The following is a 20,971-nucleotide window of genomic DNA, read 5'->3' on the forward strand; positions in this document are numbered from 1 at the left end:
TGGGTTTAGTGCAGAATTCTATCAAACCTTCATAGAAGACCTCATACCAATATTATCCAAACTATTCCACAAAATTGAAACAGATGGAGCCCTACCGAATTCCTTCTACGAATCTACAATTACTCTTATACCTAAACCACACAAAGACACAACAAAGAAAGAGAACTTCAGACCAATTTCCCTTATGAATATCGACGCAAAAATACTCAATAAAATTCTGGCAAACCGAATTCAAGAGCACATCAAAACAATCATCCACCATGATCAAGTAGGCTTCATCCCAGGCATGCAGGGATGGTTTAATATACGGAAAACCATCAACGTGATCCATTATATAAACAAACTGAAAGAACACAACCACATGATCATTTCATTAGATGCTGAGAAAGCATTTGACAAAATTCAACACCCCTTCATGATAAAAGTCCTGGAAAGAATAGGAATTCAAGGCCCATACCTAAACATAGTAAAAGCCATATACAGCAAACCAGTTGCTAACATTAAACTAAATGGAGAGAAACTTGAAGCAATCCCACTAAAATCAGGGACTAGACAAGGCTGCCCACTCTCTCCCTACTTATTCAATATAGTTCTTGAAGTTCTAGCCAGAGCAATCAGACAACAAAAGGAGATCAAAGGGATACAGATCGGAAAAGAAGAGGTCAAAATATCACTATTTGCAGATGATATGATAGTATATTTAAGTGATCCCAAAAGTTCCACCAGAGAACTACTAAAGCTGATAAACAACTTCAGCAAAGTGGCTGGGTATAAAATTAACTCAAATAAATCAGTTGCCTTCCTCTATACAAAAGAGAAACAAGCCGAGAAAGAAATTAGGGAAACGACACCCTTCATAATAGACCCAAATAATATAAAGTACCTCGGTGTGACTTTAACCAAGCAAGTAAAAGATCTGTACAATAAGAACTTCAAGTCACTGAAGAAAGAAATTGAAGAAGACCTCAGAAGATGGAAAGATCTCCCATGCTCATGGATTGGCAGGATTAATATAGTAAAAATGGCCATTTTACCAAAAGCAATCTACAGATTCAATGCAATCCCCATCAAAATACCAATCCAATTCTTCAAAGAGTTAGACAGAACAATTTGCAAATTCATCTGGAATAACAAAAAACCCAGGATAGCTAAAGCTATCCTCAACAATAAAAGGACTTCAGGGGGAATCACTATCCCTGAACTCAAGCAGTATTACAGAGCAATAGTGATAAAAACTGCATGGTATTGGTACAGAGACAGACAGATAGACCAATGGAATAGAATTGAAGACCCAGAAATGAACCCACACACCTATGGTCACTTGATTTTTGACAAAGGAGCCAAAACCATCCAATGGAAAAAAGATAGCATTTTCAGCAAATGGTGCTGGTTCAACTGGAGGGCAACATGTAGAAGAATGCAGATCGATCCATGCTTATCACCCTGTACAAAGCTTAAGTCGAAGTGGATCAAGGACCTCCACATCAAACCAGACACACTCAAACTAATAGAAGAAAAACTAGGGAAGCATCTGGAACACATGGGCACTGGAAAAAATTTCCTGAACAAAACACCAATGGCTTATGCTCTAAGATCAAGAATTGACAAATGGGATCTCATAAAACTGCAAAGCTTCTGTAAGGCAAAGGACACTGTGGTTAGGACAAAACGGCAACCAACAGATTGGGAAAAGATCTTTACCAACCCTACAACAGATAGAGGCCTTATATCCAAAATATACAAAGAACTCAAGAAGTTAGACCGCAGGGAAACAAATAACCCTATTAAAAAATGGGGTTCAGAGCTAAACAAAGAATTCACAGCTGAGGAATGCCGAATGGCTGAGAAACACCTAAAGAAATGTTCAACATCTTTAGTCATAAGGGAAATGCAAATCAAAACAACCCTGAGATTTCACCTCACACCAGTGCGATTGGCTAAGATCAAAAACTCAGGTGACAGCAGATGCTGGCGAGGTTGTGGAGAAAGAGGAACACTCCTCCATTGTTGGTGGGATTGCAGACTGGTAAAACCATTCTGGAAATCAGTCTGGAGGTTCCTCAGAAAATTGGACATTGAACTGCCTGAGGATCCAGCTATACCTCTCTTGGGCATATACCCAAAAGATGCCTCAACATATAAAAGAGACACGTGCTCCACTATGTTCATCGCAGCCTTATTTATAATAGCCAGAAAATGGAAAGAACCCAGATGCCCTTCAACAGAGGAATGGATACAGAAAATGTGGTACATCTACACAATGGAATACTACTCAGCTATCAAAAACAACGAGTTTATGAAATTCGTAGGCAAATGGTTGGAACTGGAAAATATCATCCTGAGTGAACTAACCCAATCACAGAAAGACATACATGGTATGCACTCATTGATAAGTGGCTATTAGCCCAAATGCTTGAATTACCCTAGATCCCTAGAACAAACGAAACTCAAGACGGATGATCAAAATGTGAATGCTTCACTCCTTCTTTAAATGAGGAAAAAGAATACCCTTGGCAGGGAAGGGAGAGGCAAAGATTAAAACAGAGACTGAAGGAACACCCATTCAGAGCCTGTCCCACATTTGGCCCATACATATACAGCCACCCAATTGGACTAGATGGATGAAGCAAAGAAGTGCAGACCGACAGGAGCCGGATGTAGATCGCTCCTGAGAGACACAGCCAGAATACAGCAAATACAGAGGCGAATGCCAGCAGCAAACCACTGAACCGAGAATAGGTCCCCTATTGAAGGAATCAGAGAAAGAACTGGAAGAGCTTGAAGGGGCTCGAGACCCCAAAAGTACAACAATGCCAAGCAACCAGAGCTTCCAGGGACTAAGCCACTACCTAAAGACTATACATGGACTGACCCTGGACTCTGACCCCATAGGTAGCAATGAATATCCTAGTAAGAGCACCAGTGGAAGGGGAAGCCCTGGGTCCTGCTAAGACTGAACCCCCAGTGAACTAGTCTATGGGGGGAGGGCGGCAATGGTGGGAGGGTTGGGAGGGGAACACCCATAAGGAAGGGGAGGGGGGAGGGGGATGTTTGCCCGGAAACCGGGAAAGGGAATAACACTCGAAATGTATATAAGAAATACTCAAGTTAATAAAAAAAAAAAATATACAAGAAAAAAAAAAAAGAAATACTCAAGTTAATAAAAAAAAATGTGAAAAGGAAAAAAAAATAAAAGCGGTGCCTACAAAACACAATTCAGTAGAGATTGTTTTTCATGAAGCACATCAAATTTTAATGACTACTACACTAAAAGGAGTCTTCATAAAATGGATCATGACTCTAAGGCAAATCTATACAACCTGTATTTTGTGTTCAGCCATATAATCTGTGTCTTGACTTTGTAAATTGTCTTGTACTTTCATTTTTACTAGTTATTCTTTCTTTCTCAAAATATCAACATTCAGTAGTACCTTTGTCTTTGAGGCCTTGTAATTGTGCCATAATGTAGTAGATTTGTTCTCTTATTTTTTTAGATGTTTATTTTTCTTTTGTCTTGCTCTCATAATTCTGAACCTCTGCCCCCTTTCTATTTACCCTCATCAAGAGACCTTTCTTCTTATTTCATAAAGAAAACTTACCCACAAGAGCAATTTCACCCTTTTCACAACAAATCTATTAACCCATAACAGCTAATGTTTGCTGTCCTCCTTCCTGCTCTACTAACCTAAATAGGATGCCCTCCCCCTCTCCAAGGAAACTGCCTCCCACCATTAATTCAGCATTACCTCTTATCATCTTCATACTTTTTTCTATGTCAATCCACCAATGTAAAATCATGCAAAATCACAGATGAGTAAAAGGGATTCACACCAGGCTTCCTATAGTCTTTTATTTGCCTCTTCATACAATTTCCTAAAATGAAGAACAAAATATTGTCTTGATTAGGTTGGCCCCTGGAATTTTTTTACTGAGTAAATTGAGGTCGGAGGACCTACCCTGATTATGGCAATGCTTCATCAGCTGGAACCTACAGTGATGGCAATAGAGACAGAGAGAGACAAAGACAGAGACAAGAGACAAGAGAACATGCTTGGCACATGCTCACATCCATTTATTGCTCTATACTCTCGAGTGTGAATATGACTGGCTGTCTCAAGTACTTGCTCATTGAATTCCTTGCAATGAAGGATTTTAATGGGAAGTTTGAGCTCAATGAACCCTTTCTTCCTTAAGTTGTGAAGATATTTTATCACAGCAACAGGAACTGAAACGAGGATTATCCCAACAAATCTTTGAGGGAGATTTTTTTGTATCTCCCATTCCTCCATCTTCCAATTCTATTCATTCAACCTATGCCAGTCTGAGTCACACTCTTGCTGCCTCAGTGAAAACCATTTTGTAAAGGTGATCAGAGATCTCTGTGCTATCAGATATTTATCTGTTCTTTTGTTGTATGACACAACTTTGCCTGTCAAGAGAGTGGTAAAATACCTCCTCACCATAGATAGGAAATACAATCTACCACCTATGTCCAACTTGGTAAACCAATAAGTTTTATTGGAAACTACTTACAGGAGCAGAAATGACTCAATAGCACGTGTAGTATTAGATCCCACTACAGCAGGATATCAGTTACATCCTACAGGCAGCTAACACAACAGGTTGGAGAGTATCCTTTCCAAGTTACTCAGTTGGTCTAAATCTATTGCAGGTTTCTGCTTCTTCTAGGCAGCTGGTCCCATCTCAGAGTCTTCTTTGTAGGTTGGCTTGACAGAGAGTCTTCTTAGTAACTCATTTTCATATTTGTCAGAGCGACTCTCCACTTTTATTGCTTACTCTGGTAGAAAGGAACCTAGTGACTCTTGTCAGTTTCAGGCACTTCCTGAACCTAACTTGAGTTGTTTACTCTCCAACTTCAGGAGCTACAGGCAGGACCGAATGTTACAATCCCTTGGAAACTGTTTTACATCTCAGCAGAATTCATCACAGTGGGTCACACCTTACATTTTGGAGAATTCCCCTCCAGCAGGAAGCCACATTCTCTTGTGGTTTGAGGTTGGGCTTTGGCCCTTTATTTTTTATCTACTTTATTCTATTTAGTTTCCAATCACCTTGCCAGTTGAGTATAAATGCTACTTTATATTACAGTCTCCTTGTTTTATAACTTTGTCCTTAACCCCTTTAGTGTATTATCAGCAGGTATACAGAGGGCACATCAGTGACTTCTCTACTGAAATACTTACTAAAAACCTCACATGGACCATGAATTTCCTCACTCATCTTCCTGTTAGGCTTTATTCCATGTTCATATATAATTTACATTCTCAAAATCAGAGTTCAAGCCAGTAGTCTAGGAATCACTTTTAATGTTGCATTATCTTTGTCTCCTTGAATCTTAATATTCACCAGCCAATTAGGGTGTAGCTTTTCTGCATTTCTGTGGCTACCACATGATTCTACATAAATTGAAAACGCTACTTTCACATCTATTATCGTTACTTGTTTCCTTATGAAGATTTCAGAAAAATATTTGAAAGATGCAAACTGGACCATTTTATCAGCACCCACAATATTTTTGTGACCTCACACAGGGCATCAAACTCCCACAGGGGTTAGAACATCTAGAGTGACAGCTATTGGTTGTTTATCTCATTTTTATTCATAGTACTCTTGTCCTGTCTTGAAGCTCTTTGGACCCCTTTGGCCTTCTGTACATTCCAAGCCCATCCCCTCTCAGTGTTTGCGTGCACTTTTCTCTTCCCAGAAGACAAATTTTCTCCCCATTCCATTCTTCCGAGTGAGGAACCTGCTCATCTCTCAGGTCACAATGAAGAGGACCCTTGACCAATTGTCCATCTCCTATGACTGTGTCCCTTAACCCAGTGATATATCCACATTTTCCTCTGTATTGCCTTCATCACAGTAATCCTGACCTGGCAGTTGCCCAGTGAATTCATTTCTTACTTAGGGTGATAAGGATTTTTTCCTTGTTTCATGTGTCACTTCAAAGTTAGAACAGTTATTTGCACACAGTATGTGCTTGAGCAATATTGGTTGAACACTGAATTAAAAAAGACTTTAGGCCAACATTTTACACTCTGGATTTCTTGGTCTCAGTTAACAGCTGCTGTAGTGAGAGGCAAATTTGTTCGTTAGGAGCTTGTTTCATGCTGTGAGAACGTCCTATCTGAGTGTTTGTCATAAAATATAGGACAGGGCCAAAGTTCAAATATTGGACAGTGGTTGGCTGTTATGTATCACCTCCTTCAATAATGTTTTAAAATATGAACTATTAAAAAGAGAAGCCTGGGAATGGCTTAAATTAAGTGAAACTTTGATTAGAAATATGTCTTCATGAGTATTCATTTCTGGTAGGGTGGCATGATACTTCATCACAAGCAAAACCCATCAGTTCACTTTTCTCATAGGAAGCAAAATAGCCTGTCCTCTTTTACTTGATTAAAAACTGAGTCAAGCAAAACACTAAAAGACTTTTTAATCATCACAGAAAGATTTAATTATCTTCCATCTCCTTTTAGAGTGAATACCTTTTAGCTTGACTCTGGAAAACCTCGGTCTGTTTTAATGAGAGTTAAGATAATTTTACAGCCACTGTGATGTCTGTAAACTACCACACTTCTATATTTTTTATAAGCTATCTCTTGGTTTTAAAGACAGATATTTAGAATGTTTAAACTAATTATGGTGCTCTAAGAATCTGAATCCAGGGCTTTACCCATGCTAAGTTAGCACTCTATTAACCTAGATAGTCCATCCCTAATAATCCTGCTTTTAAATCTTTGATGAAGTTCAGTGGAAAAGTAGTATTTCTGAGTGCTCACATGCAGACATATGCATGGCCCTGGTCTAGCAGGGACTGCAGCATGGATCTCTCTTCCATTCTTGATTATCTCCATGTTTCCACATTCCTCTGTCTACTATGCTTGCCCTGGTAAAGTCACTGAAAGAAACAGGGAGGTGGGTGGATAAATGAGAGGTCAGTGGTCACAAGTGACTCTCAACTCTTGTACGGTCTAGGTTAGGAACCAGTAATAATACCTTTTGATTGTTGTGGTAGGGTGTTGATGTCAAGTATGAGCCAACCAATCACTGATTATCCCAGCCTGGGGTTCTTTCTCATCTTTGGGGGACAAAAAGATAGACATTGCTTAGGAAATGTGCAGCTTGGCTGCCTAGATGACTATTAAAACCTTCCCAAGAAGAAGAATGTATGGATCCCACCTAGAGCCTGCCACCTTGCCACAGTGAGAGGCTCACATAGGCTACATCCAACCTCTGAATTCATATGAATCAATAGCACTGTGGATCTCTGTGTTCAGAGCACTACTCTAGGTGATAATGATGCAGTAGAAACTTCCAGTAGTTAAAAATTATACTGAAAAGAATCTTGTAATAAACTTTCTTAGGAAATATTAAGTTATAGAAAGTAGAATTTAATAAAAGAAGATTGCCTCTAGTATATCTAGAAAATAAACAGTGTATGTAAGGACCAGTATGTAAGGACCCAGAACCAAGTTCTCATCACAAGGGAGATTTCTTTGCCCCAGAGGGATAGAGTGTAGGGGACAGGAATAAAAGAACAAGAATGTAGATTGGAAATGAGGGAGAAGGGGAAGTTAATAAGAGAAAGGGAAGAGGGGTATTTATCCTGAAGTGGGACAAAGGACTGCCTCTGGATAGAGAACAGACAATGCACATAGGAAAATGGTGGTTTATAATGATAAAGAGGAAACCCCATATTAGGATGATGTGTTTAACTTCAGTTGGACATGTTAATTCGGTGAGCCAAAGTGTTCATCTGATTGCTGGACTTCAATACTTTGAAGCTGTACCTTGTTAATCAGCCTCAGGAGGAATTGGTCAAATAAGGAATGAACATTGATGGCTAGCTTTAAGACTGTACTCTAAAGGGTTTTAGCATGACCAAGGGAATCAGAGAGAAGGGCATGTGCTGTCAAAGTCATGTTCATCTCAGTCAAGCTGGCCAAAGTCCCTTCAGTGTACTGACCAAACTTCTTCGAGATTGAGAATGAAAACTCTTTACCATAGTTGAAGTTCACAGTTGCTGAGAAAGTTTCTATTAATGTGTATTCACCAAGACTGACCTCTGATTAGGCTCTATTTCATAGCAAAAGAGACAACTCTGACTTAAACCAGCCAGTAGGTTTATCTCCATATAAAAGAACAGGCATCTAGGGAGAACAAGGGGGACAGTGTTTGTCACAGTCACCACTAAGTCCTGGTTGTCATTAAGTCATTTATACTGTTATCAGGGAAAGCATATTTCTGAAAGTGGGCAAGATGACAATGTGTGACAAGTATTTGAAAAGAGCAACACTAGTGTAATTAAGAAATAATTCTGAGGCACGCAGTGGTGTCACAGTGTGCACGCCTTTAATCTCAGCACTTGGGAAGCAGAGAGCAGTTCCTACAGCCTGGTCTACAGAGTGAGTTCCAAGACAGCCAGTGCTACACAGAGAAATAAATCCTGCCTCAAAAACAGCAAGTCCCCCAAAACAAACAAAAACACACAAATAACAAAGCAACAACAATAACAACAACAACAAAAACTGATGGTATCTTCGCTGTGTAAATTATCTGCCTAAGTTGCCAGATTTCCAGTTTCCTGTCTCTGTTGAAATTGTTGAAAGTATAACTTGGATTGCAGACCTGCAATATACATAAAAATTGCAGCCTATGATTAGCGCATACCTACACATAAGGTGTATATAAGTTAGGAAAATCTGCTATTAGGGGTCTGCTCCTCTTTGAACATTAGCCAGAGCCAGACACATGCTACCTCAATAGATTTTTCCTTTATTAATAGCTAAGTAAGCAGGGTGATTTCTCACACAGAAAGCATATTAATTCTAGAACAATATTTGTCTTCATCCAACCCAATTATATTTCCTGTTGATCCTAGTAACCTATAGGGCACTAGATGACTTTGAGGAATCCTGACAAAAATCAATACAAATTTCAAGAAAATATAGCTTTATCAAAATTTAACATGGCATTTAGAGAAAAGAAGCCATGCAAGTTCCCAGTTAAGAGAATCTATCATAGAGCACTGTCAGTGATAGGGCAGTGTCTTTGTCTAGTTGACCTAACTTCCAGACAGAAGCCTCCATCCCTATCTTATCTGTAGGACTGTCCTTGCTGTCTGTCCCATCTTCTATCCTGAGAGGGAATGGAAGAATGAGAGGGAATGATGTGTGCCTTGCTGTGACGGCAGTGGTGAAGGAGCAACTTTCACATATGTGGGAATATTACTTTGTTTAAAAAAATATAATTTCTAAAAACCCAAGCCTGTCAGTTTTCTTAAAGCAGGGTTATGTTAGTGATGGAAATCTCTTTTTGGCTCTCAGATACCGTATGGACTTTATTCTTGCCTTCTAGCAACATGGCCTAGGGTTCTATTTGTCCCATGGCCCTGTCAAATAGCAGGCTTTTCCATTGTGTTTTACTTTACTTCTGCTCTGGGCATGAAGAAGACAATTGAATGTTACCTGACTTCAAATGGGAGAAAAAGGCTGTTCCTCATCTTTGTCCTTCTCTTCACATTCTTCCTCCTCTATCCTTTGCTTCTCCCCAACCTTCTTCTCTTTCCTCCCCTTTTCCCTTATAAGCCCCTTTCTCCTCCTTTTTACTTCTTCCGCCTTCACCTTCTCTATCTTTTATCTCCTCCTGTTGCCCCTCATCATCTTCTCTTTCCCCCTCTTGCTTTTCTTTTTCCTTTTCCTCTTCCTTCATCCTTCTCTGCAGTCGAGAGCCATGCAGGAGATATTAGGTCTAGTCCTAAAAGATTTTATGTCCCCTTTATTATGCTTGCTGGGTCATTTTCTAGCTGGAGAATGAGCAGGCATCTCTGAGCAGGACTCCTTCGAAAGGTGGGAAGAACATTTGTCACAGAGGGGACTTGGTCTGGATAGGGATCCTTGGCTGTTAGATAAAGACATTAGAAAAGGTCCTTACAGAAAAGATCATGGGACAGATGTCCTCATGGAAGCCCGATTTCATAAAAGAGAAGCTGAATCTATGCAATGCAGAAAAGACATACTGGATGTCCCTATTTTATTCATCATCTGACTTTACTTATTTTTTTATTTATTCATTTTACATCCTAATTGCAGCCCCCTCTTCTCCTCCCTGTCCTACCCCTAGCCCCATTCCACCTCCCCTTCTTTTCAGAAAAGGAGGGCTCCCATGGGTATCAACCCTGGCATCTAAAACGTACACACACCACACAGCATAGCAGACAAAGAAATTCTTCCTGTTGGCAGGGCATCTAGAGGCATCATCTAAGTCCTAATGGAGAGTATATGTTACATAGGTGTGAAATATGGGCTAAATCCCTTTCTTCCTCCAAATTGCCTGGTTGGGGCTACCCTGGGGAATTAAACTATTTGAAATAAGACAAGAAAACTGATTTGTTCCTGCTAAAGAAACTCTCAGGCAGGAGGCATGACAGTCCTTCTAACCCAGTAGTTTTCAACTTTCCTAATATTGCAAACCTTTAATACAGTTCCTTGTATTTTGGTGACACCCGCCCATAAAATTATTATGTTGTTATTTCATAACTGTATTTTTGCTACTGTTGCAAAAGAGGTTTCAATCCACAGTTTGAGAACCACCGTTCTAAACAATTCCTTAGACCCACCTCTCCTTTCTTTTAAATTGGACAGAATAAAGAACCTGGAAGTCCACCATTTTAAATGTTTAAGAGAGAGAACATTTATCTACTTAGTGTTTTTGTCCCTGACTGTATGCCAGCCAGGGTATTGGATGATTTACATGCCTCCCCAAAACCCAGTTTCCCATGGCATTTAGAGTCTACAAAGGGACTCAAATTAACCCAGTTTTAAGGACAGCTTCTCCCTTGCGTTAAGAATTCTCTCCAATGTGGTCTCACCTTTACATGTTTCTATTCATGATAAAAACATTCATTTAACTTTTGCAGCATGTCCCTGTGGTGTTAAGACATATATGTAAATAAGAAGTATGTGATGGGAGCTCAATGGTTTCTGGCAGATTCTATAAATGGACTCCATGACTTCATGAACAGCATAAATTTCTAATGCCCCAGTCTTAATGCCTTAGTCATGGAAGGACATAACAGTGTAAAACAATTACTAGAGTTTTGTGAGTATGTAGATGAGACCACTAAAAGCTAACAACTATAATCATAGACAGTTAGTAACATCATATGACCCTGAATCCAGGTCTTCTTTTCAATAGTGGTGTAGTCTTTACAACTCAGTACCCTTGTGTCTTTATTGGGCTAAAAATGGTCAAAACAAGGTTGTAATTATTAAATAAGTTTATAAAGCAAAATTCTGTAAAATGCCCCCTGTCTTTAAAGTTAAATAAGGCTTAGCCACTGCACTTCTTGTTACCCATATTTTACTAATTAGAAAACCTATTCTGTTCCTCAGCACAGGAACTAAAGATGATAGAACAGGGTTTCAACATAAATATCATGGCTTTGGAGCAGATACTAGTAACTACTGTCATATATATTCTATTGATGGATTAATGTAAGGCTGTATATAAATCATTAGCCTACTGGAATCCAAAGCAATGTAAGGTTATTTAATAGAATTTGAAACTATAGTTCACAAGAAATATATGAAATTGTATTAATCATATTGTAATATGTTATTATGGAAGGGAACATTATACTTTTCTTTCCCATGAAAGAAATCTTTATGCTGTGCTAATAATTATAGTAATATATGCTTCAACGGCATTATAGAAATTAGATGTCTCTTTCAGTGGCACACATTTACACACAAATTTGTGTAATTCCCACTGCCACTTTCTGGGATGACAAAGTCAATATTATAATCTATATTTGAGAAGTGAGAAAGCTAAGACTCGATAAAGTTAAGAAAACTGGGGCTGGGGAAATTGTTAGGTGAGTGAAGTACTTACCACACAGGCATGTGGATGGGAGTTCAATCCCCAGAATGCACATAAAGTCACAGGAGTGGCTGCTTGTGTTTGCAATCTCAGCGCTCAGAATGTGGAGATAATGCTCAGATAAGTGCTCAAATGTCCAATGACAGTAATTAAGAATGTTGTCACACAAGTCTAAAGCCCTAAATGTTCAGCAGGTTGAAAATAATTAATTTTTATAATGTAGCTTTTGTCTTTATAAATATATGTCTATGGTTATTAATATGTGCACAAAGTAGGGAGGCCACCTGAACACATGTTCTCTTTTTCTCTGTAAAGATCCTGATCGCCAGCATCATGTGCAGTTACAACAAAAATGACTGGATGGAACTCTCCAAAATGGCTGAGGTAAAATTTCTTTACTTGGTATTTATGCTATTTCACCTCTCTCATTTTTATTAGTTTTAAGTAAAGAGCTGCCACAAAAAATAATACAAGAGAAGTAAAATTGAATTGAAAATGTAAGTTAAAGCATTTCTTTTATAATTTGTTTACCATGTGTTTTCATTTAAATGATGGAAATGTAAATTTAAAAGGAATCTATTCTATAAAAGCAGTCCCCTGGATTTCACACGGTACCTAAAATCCCTTTATTCTCTGAATCCATAGACTCTGTATTTGCATATTAAGCAAACTGTATATATGATGGATGCCATGATAAAATTTAATTCTACCTTTGAGAGTCTAACTTGATCTTGCCTTGCCTTTAGGCAAACTGGTTTGACAGTAAGAGAAGGGATTCTGAATATAAAAGTCTTGAATATTTAAAGTATAAAAGGTTCATTTAATACTGTTCTAGTTTGAATACCAGCATGTATAAAGGGCTAGGGCGGGCTGTGGCTGAGTGGCACACTAGTCAGTGGGCGTGCAACGTTCACCAGTGGGTATGCCACAATACCCACTTTGCACGAATGCAAATAACTAAACACGTGCCCCAGATTTATATTTCAAACATAAAAATACATGCTTAAAAGTACTCTTATGTCAATCATTCAATAAGGCCACTTAGTTGAGACAGCCCTGGCTTGCAGTCTTGAAGAGTTCCCACCCATGCTGACACTGAACCTAGTAAGACTTAACTTGACTTTGCAAAATACTATGATGTTCTCTATGGTGGGCAAAGATGGTGGATTGTACATTTTACTTGGATATTTTTACAACTGTGAAGGAAAAAATTACTTCTGGGACTTAGGGTAGTGAAATTAAACATGATCTGTAATTGGCTTCGTGATCTTCTGTGCTGGGTCTGCTTTAGACATGTATTTACCTAATTGACCATGAAATCTTCCACAAAGCCCGTGCTTGGCATGAGCTTTGCCAATTTTAAGCTGACTATGATAAATGGCTTTATCATGCTGCGTGCTTCTCTGCTTTTCTGTAAGAATAAAAACACTTTCAAAATATTTCCTTCAGTAATGGACATTAATTTTTAAGTGCGAGAGTTTACTTACAAAAGTCAAAAGGCAGTAATTATAAGTATATTAGCAATTGTAGATGTTTTCACATTTCATATTATTGTTTAATTTCACTCTTATTTATTCTTGTTTCTTAAATACTATATAACAAAGACAGGAGAAAAGAGTTTGCTTTCTATTAAGTCAGAGCAATCTCTATATCTCCATGGAGGAGCGATATACTTATAAAAAAGAACAAGCCAGACACACTGTCTGTGAAACCAACACGCTTCTGGTAAAGTGAGACCCAGGCTAACTTAGGGCATTAGGAGAAAGCTGTTGGGCCTTTGCATCCCTGTGGAGGTAGGGCAGCAGCAGCCCAAAGGATTCCATCCCACCTTATGTTCTACACACCCAATAACATTTCAAGTAGAATATTTGACTTATTCTTTCATAGTTTTATAGATGCATGAAATGTATTTTGACTATATCCACCATCCTTAACTCAACTCAGGATCCTCTCTGATCCCCCTCTTAGTTCACCCTCCCAAATTCATGTCCTCCTCTTTGTCATCCTTTTAGAGTAATTTTGGGTTTGTGAGGAAGTTTCATAAGTAAAGATGATTACTACCAATCCTGATGACCCGAGTCCATCCCCAGTGACCTCCATAGTGCAAGGAGAGAGTTGACTTTCTCTTAATTTACCATTAACCTCTGCACATACTGTGATAGATTCACACATGCTTATATACACATTAATTGTATATAAAATTATATTAAAAGGAAAAAGAACTACTCACTGCTTTTGTTTTTATGGACCAACTATTCAAGATACACACACACACACACACACACAAACACATACAGACACACACACGTGTATGTAAACATACACACATGTATATAAACACACACATATATGTATATACACGTATATTGTATATACAAATACATAGATGGATGAATAGATAGATAGATAGATAGATAGATAGATAGATAGATAGATAGATAGATAGGTAGATGGAAAATTCACATTAAAATAAACTAAAAATGTTTTCCATTCACAGTTAGGATAATGTGTAACATGGACAATTCTTGGTGAGTTGTACTGGCAATCACACAGCATACCACTGTGCTGATGCTTGGGGGCTGGCAAGCAGCTAGATGTTGCATGTGTACATTTTCATGAAGTTTCTCCTTTCAGTGGGTTGGGTTTTTAATTGGAGTTGAGAAAATCTATCATTACCCTTCTCCTCACCATGTCTGCTAACCCAAAAGACACATGTACCACATCCAAAGAGCTGCAGTTGTTGAAGATCAGTAGCAAAAAATGGAAGGCTCTGGGATTAACTTTGTACATGGAAGAGGAGTAATCAAATCCACTAAGAGGGTTAGGGAATGCAATGGGCCCTGTGTAAGGCACAGTTGTACACATGTCCGTGAGGGTATTTGCAAACATGATTATCTGAGGTAGCACTCTGAGTCTTGGTGACACTCAAGTGTGAATAAAAGGGGAAGAGGAGAAAGCCATCTGAGTACCAGCACAAAAACCACCCTTTCACTATTCCATGGAGAAGTAAAAAGACAACTTCCTGGTACCATAGAGCTCATCATGCCGCCAAACCTTCTATACCAAGGTGGCTTCATCACTTAACCCACAAGCCTTAAGAAACATTTGTTTCCTTAAGTTGCTTCTTTTCAGATATTTGGTCACAGTATTGGGAGAAAAATAACCAATGTAACGATGACATTGCTTCCCCTTGCCTTACAGGATCCTAATATTTACAGAGCACACAAATAGCTTTAAAATGAGCCTAGACACAGACATATTTCTCCATGCTCTCAGCAACATTAGGTCACTGCATTAGGCATATTTAAATAATATATTAACTTGAACCAAATGCAATCAAGGACATTGTGTGCCCAGACCGCTTAATTGATCATCCCCATTTCCTACATGCTTTGTTTTCTCTTGTAAATAAAACAAAACCTAAAACAACCCCTTTTAATCCTAACCTTAGTGAACTTACACTTGAAATGCCTTCCCATACCTTATTCTTGTCAATTTTGCTTGTGTTGCCATGGTTTTTTAGACACCATGAAAAAGAAGCAGTTTCATGAGGGTTTTTATAGCATGGTGAAACTTTTTGTAAACTTGGTCATATGTGTTCTTTTATCAGAGCTTGAGATTTGCTCATAGAGCCTCTTACTTTTCTGAGACATTGATTGGCTATCCCTATTCAGTGTAAATTTCCTGGGCTGTCAAACAGAGGACCACAGAAACCATCTCAGCCCCATAGATGTGATCACAGCTTAAGAACGTAATCAGATACTCAACAAATTGAGCCATTACTGCAGCCTGCCAGGATTAGAGATTAGGAAGATCTTGGATTCATTTTAACAGAACTGGAATCCATTTCTTTCTTAATGTCGATTAGTCCAGAAAATAGAAATTGAGTCATATTTGATGAGAAAGGGGCCTTAGTGAAGGACACAACCCCTGAGCAGGAAAAGTGTGAAAAAGATGAGCCAGGAAAGAAGGGAAAAGAAACTTAGGATGGTGCACTAGAGAGCCTGCCAAGGCTTCCCAAGGAGACAGAGCAGCCTGCTCAGGTATAGAGGTCAGGGACAGCGGCACAAGATCATCTTAACACAGAAGCAATAGAGGAGTAAGGGAAAGGGCTCATCCTCCTTGCCCCCAGTCCCCCTTGGTAGTGTCTTACAACACAGCTGTCTTTGTGCTCTACCACTCTGGGCAATCATATACTCTGTGGCCTATAGTGCAATTCTTCATATAAACCCAGAACTAGAAGGGAAGGTCAGAGCTCCTTCATAAGACATGGATCTTGGTCCCTTGGAGTTCTTCTTAGGTGAGCTGTGTAAGCTAGGTCGCATATAGAGGAAGACTGTGAGAGCTAACACAGTAAATATGCTGACAGCAATATGGTCTGTGAGAGTGTGTGTCTGGAAGTTGAGTTAGACCGTGAAACATGAGAAAGTATACAGGCTGGATGTGGGTGATGTATGCATATGTTCTCAGCCAAGTTTCTCTGTAATAACGTCATTGGCCCAGAATTTCAATAGCTCTTTTTAGGTTCTAAACAGTGTGTGTGTGTGTGTGTGTGTGTGTGTGTGTGTGTGTGTGTGTGTGTCTACATATTTAAATGGTTTTGTATGTGCGTATATGTGGAGGGCATAGGTAGACAGAGAGAGTCCTCAGTTGTTCTCCATCTTTTGAGACAGAGTCTCCTACTGAACCTGGGACCCACTAGACGGTGCTACAGATACCCCATTTGGGACTGAGCACACCACTATATCCTCTCCACTCAGACAAGTAATAAGTTTCTGAGTTAGCCAGTGTACATTGTGTCCACGTGTGGGCATGCACACACACACACACACACACACACACACACACACACACTCTCTTCCCTGCTGAGAATGCATTAAACTATGGGTAGAGAAACCCAGATTTACAAAGGTAGCTTTCTCTTGCGTCTATTTGGCTGAATAATTCTAGTAGGTTCACGACCGAATTTGTTGGGGGAAAGCAGTTCCAGTACACTTCTAACTTGGCGTTTAGCTGTTCCTCGAGTGATGGCTATCCCTTCGCCTACTTCCATCTTTCTTTTCTTTTTCCCCTTTTCAATCCTTATTGGGGAAGGTTCTGGACTAAGTAATTAAGATCCCTGTGACTATTAAGAGCCAGAATGTTAGTCCACTTTAGTTTATTTAACATCTCCTGATAATTCAGCAACTAAGGCTTTTTGAGCGGTTGTGACTACTTGGAAATAGAAGTGAGCCACTCCTGATGCTCCTGTGATCCCCGTGACAGGAACATTCAGAGGCAAAATAAATACCTCCCAGGGCTGGTTATCGCGCAGAATAGCCTTGTCCCCATTTTTAAGGCCCGGATATTCATTACATGGCCCACCTCAGGTGCATGCGAGTGTGTACTATTTGAGAAATTTACATAACTATCCCTAGATAAGACTCTATCTAATAGGTGTTGAAGAATTTTGTTTCGGACAGCAGTTTAGAAGCCACACAGATGCTGAAAGGTTATATTTTCTTAATCCAGTGTGGCAGTCCCAGCAGGGGAACAAGTGTCTTCTTTCCCTTTTGTGTCTCTAAGTATGTCTGCTAGATAACTTCACATCGGCGACTGGCAAGCTGTGTTTGTACACACTGAGATATGAATGGAAACAGAATCAATGGATGGGAAAACACCAGACTGTGGAGAGAAGTTCAAGCTCTGACTGTCACTACAAACTCTTTGATACACAAGAAATGCTCTCAATGACTTCCTCGTTGGTGGCACTCACCACCAGGAATCACCAGGGGGTGTTCCAAATGACACTTTGACGCATATTCAGCTTCCATAATGCTAGATTGATAAGGGAATTGCATACACATCTGTAATGTATACTGAGCTTGTTGCCCCTCATACCTCCCTCCCCCTCCCTTCCCTCTTCCTGACCCTATTAGTCCCCTCCCCTTCCTCATAACCTGTACCTCTACTTATACATCACATATGCACATACAATCTTCCATAGCAATGGTAATGTTTAGGAACAGTGAATGAAAGAAAAGAGATGGTATTTGAATTTTACTTAAGGAACAAATGATTTAATAATAATCTACCCATTGATTTAAATCACTGGGTAAGCCACAGGCTCTTCATTTAAGATCCTGTGAGATGGGTAATTTGAATCTTTTATGTTTGGCATATGAACTGCCAATGGGCATGGTGATATATCGTAGCGTTTGGAGTTGTTTTAAAGCTGAAGTAAGAGAAGAGACTGCTCTCTGCACATACATCTTGGACGCCAGAGGAAAACACCAAAGGACATCTGGAACCCTGATGCACTGAAGCTCCCGGAAAGGGCAGCGGGATCTTCCTGGTTGCTGCCGCCACAGAGAGCCCGAGGGCAGCACCCCGAGTGAACTTGAGCCTCAGGACCACAGGTAAGACCAACTTTTCTGCTGCAAGTGACCTGCCTGGTGAACTCAAGACACAGGCCCACAGGAACAGCTGAAGACCTGTACAGAGGAAAAACTACACGCCTGAAATCAGAACACTCTGTCCCCATAACTGACTGAAAGAGAGGAAAACAGGTCTACAGCACTCCTGACACACAGGCTTATAGGACAGTCTAGCCACTGTCAGAAATAGCAGAACAAAGTAACACTAGAGATAATCTGATGGCGAGAGGCAAGCGCAGAAACCCAAGCAACAGAAACCAAGACTACATGGCATCATCAGAGCCCAATTCTCCCACCAAAACAAATATGGAATATCCAAACACACCAGAAAAGCAAGATCTAGTTTCAAAATCATATTTGATCATGATGCTGGGGGACTTCAAGAAAGACGTGAAGAACTCCCTTAGAGAAACACAGACCCTAAGAGAACACAAATGCCAGCCCAGGTTACTGTATCCTGCAAAACTCTCAATTAACATAGATGGAGAAATCAAGATATTCCATGACAAAACCAAATTTACACAATATCTTTCTACAAATCCAGCACTACAAAGGATAATAAATGGTAAAGCCCAACATAAGGAGGCAAGCTATACCCTAGAAGAAGCAAGAAACTAATCGTCTTGGCAACAAAACAAAGAGAATGAAAGCACACAAACATAACCTCCCATCCAAATATGAATATAACTGGAAGCAATAATCACTATTCCTTAATATCTCTCAACATCAATGGCCTCAACTCCCCAATAAAAAGAAATAGATTAACAAACTGGATACGCAACGAGGACCCTGCATTCTGCTGCCTACAGGAAACACACCTCAGAGACAAAGACAGACACTACCTCAGAGTGAAAGGCTGGAAAACAACTTTCCAAGCAAATGGTCAGAAGAAGCAAGCTGGAGTAGCCATTCTAATATCAAATAAAATCAATTTTCAACTAAAAGTCATCAAAAAAGATAAGGAAGGACACTACATATTCATCAAAGGAAAAATCCACCAAGATGAACTCTCAATCCTAAATATCTATGTCCCAAATACAAGGGCACCTACATACGTAAAAGAAACCTTACTAAAGCTCAAAACACACATTGCACCTCACACAATAATAGTGGGAGGTTTCAACACCGCACTCTCATCAATGGACAGATCATGGAAACAGAAATTAAACAGAGATGTAGACAGACTAAGAGAAGTCATGAGCCAAATGGACTTAACGGATATTTATAGAACATTCTATCCTAAAGCAAAAGGATATACCTTCTTCTCAGCTCCTCATGGTACTTTCTCCAAAATTGACCATATAATTGGTCAAAAAACGGGCCTCAACATGTACAGAAAGATGGAAATAATCCCATGCATGCTATCGGACCACCACGGCCTAAAACTGGTCTTCAATAACAATCAAGGAAGAATGTCCACATATACTTGGAAATTGAACAATGCTATACTCAATGATAACCTGGTCAAGGAAGAAATAAAGAAAGAAATTAAAAACTTTTTAGAATTTAATGAAAATGAAGGTACAACATACCCAAACTTATGGGACACAATGAAAGCTGTGCTAAGAGGAAAACTCATAGCGCTGAGTGCCTGCAGAAAGAAACAGGAAAGAGCATATGTCAGCAGCTTGACAGCACACCTAAAAGCTCTAGAACAAAAAGAAGCAAATACACCCAGGAGGAGTAGAAGGCAGGAAATAATCAAACTCAGAGCTGAAATCAACCAAGTAGAAACAAAAAGGACCATAGAAAGAATCAACAGAACCAAAAGTTGGTTCTTTGAGAAAATCAACAAGATAGATAAACCCTTAGCCAGACTAACGAGAGGACACAGAGAGTGCGTCCAAATTAACAAAATCAGAAATGAAAAGGGAGACATAACAACAGATTCAGAGGAAATTCAAAAAATCATCAGATCTTACTATAAAAACCTATTTTCAACAAAACTTGAAAATCTTCAGGAAATGGACAATTTCCTAGACAGATACCAGGTACCGAAGTTAAATCAGGAACAGATAAACCAGTTAAACAACCCCATAACTCCTAAGGAAATAGAAGCAGTCATTAAAGGTCTCCCAACCAAAAAGAGCCCAGGTCCAGACGGGTTTAGTGCAGAATTCTATCAAACCTTCATAGAAGACCTCATACCAATATTATCCAAACTATTCCACAAAATTGAAACAGATGGTGCACTACCGAATTCCTTCTACGAAGCCACAATTACTCTTATACCTAAACCATACAAAGACACAACAAAGAAAGAGAACTTCAGACCAATTTCCCTTATGAATATCGACGCAAAAATACTCAACAAAATTCTGGCAAACCGAATTCAAGAGCACATCAAAACAATCATCCACCATGATCGAGTAGTCTTCATGCCAGGCATGCAGGGATGGTTTAATATACGGAAAACCATCAATGTGATCCATTATATAAACAAACTGAAAGAACAGAACCACATGATCATTTCATTAGATGCTGAGAAAGCATTTGACAAAATTCAACACCCCTTCATGATAAAAGTCCTGGAAAGAATAGGAATTCAAGGCCCATACCTAAACATATTAAAAGCCATATACAGAAAGCCAGTTGCTAACATTAAACTAAATGGAGAGAAACTTGAAGCAATCCCACTAAAATCAGGGACT

At 39.3% G+C, this 20,971-nt stretch overlaps 1 protein-coding gene across 1 annotated transcript in view; it reads left to right on the forward strand.

Moving 5' to 3' along the window:
* Positions 1-20,971, forward strand: part of Dpyd (dihydropyrimidine dehydrogenase) — an 865,876-nt gene that overhangs the window by 541,307 nt on the left and 303,598 nt on the right. Inside the window, exon 15 of the mRNA NM_031027.2 lies at positions 12,220-12,288. Within this exon, the coding sequence (NP_112289.2) occupies positions 12,220-12,288 (69 nt within the window). The remainder of the gene's footprint in view (positions 1-12,219; positions 12,289-20,971) is intronic.

The sequence above is a fragment of the Rattus norvegicus genome, chromosome 2 (genome assembly GCF_036323735.1).
Source record: "Rattus norvegicus strain BN/NHsdMcwi chromosome 2, GRCr8, whole genome shotgun sequence".
Classification (NCBI taxonomy): domain Eukaryota; kingdom Metazoa; phylum Chordata; class Mammalia; order Rodentia; family Muridae; genus Rattus; species Rattus norvegicus.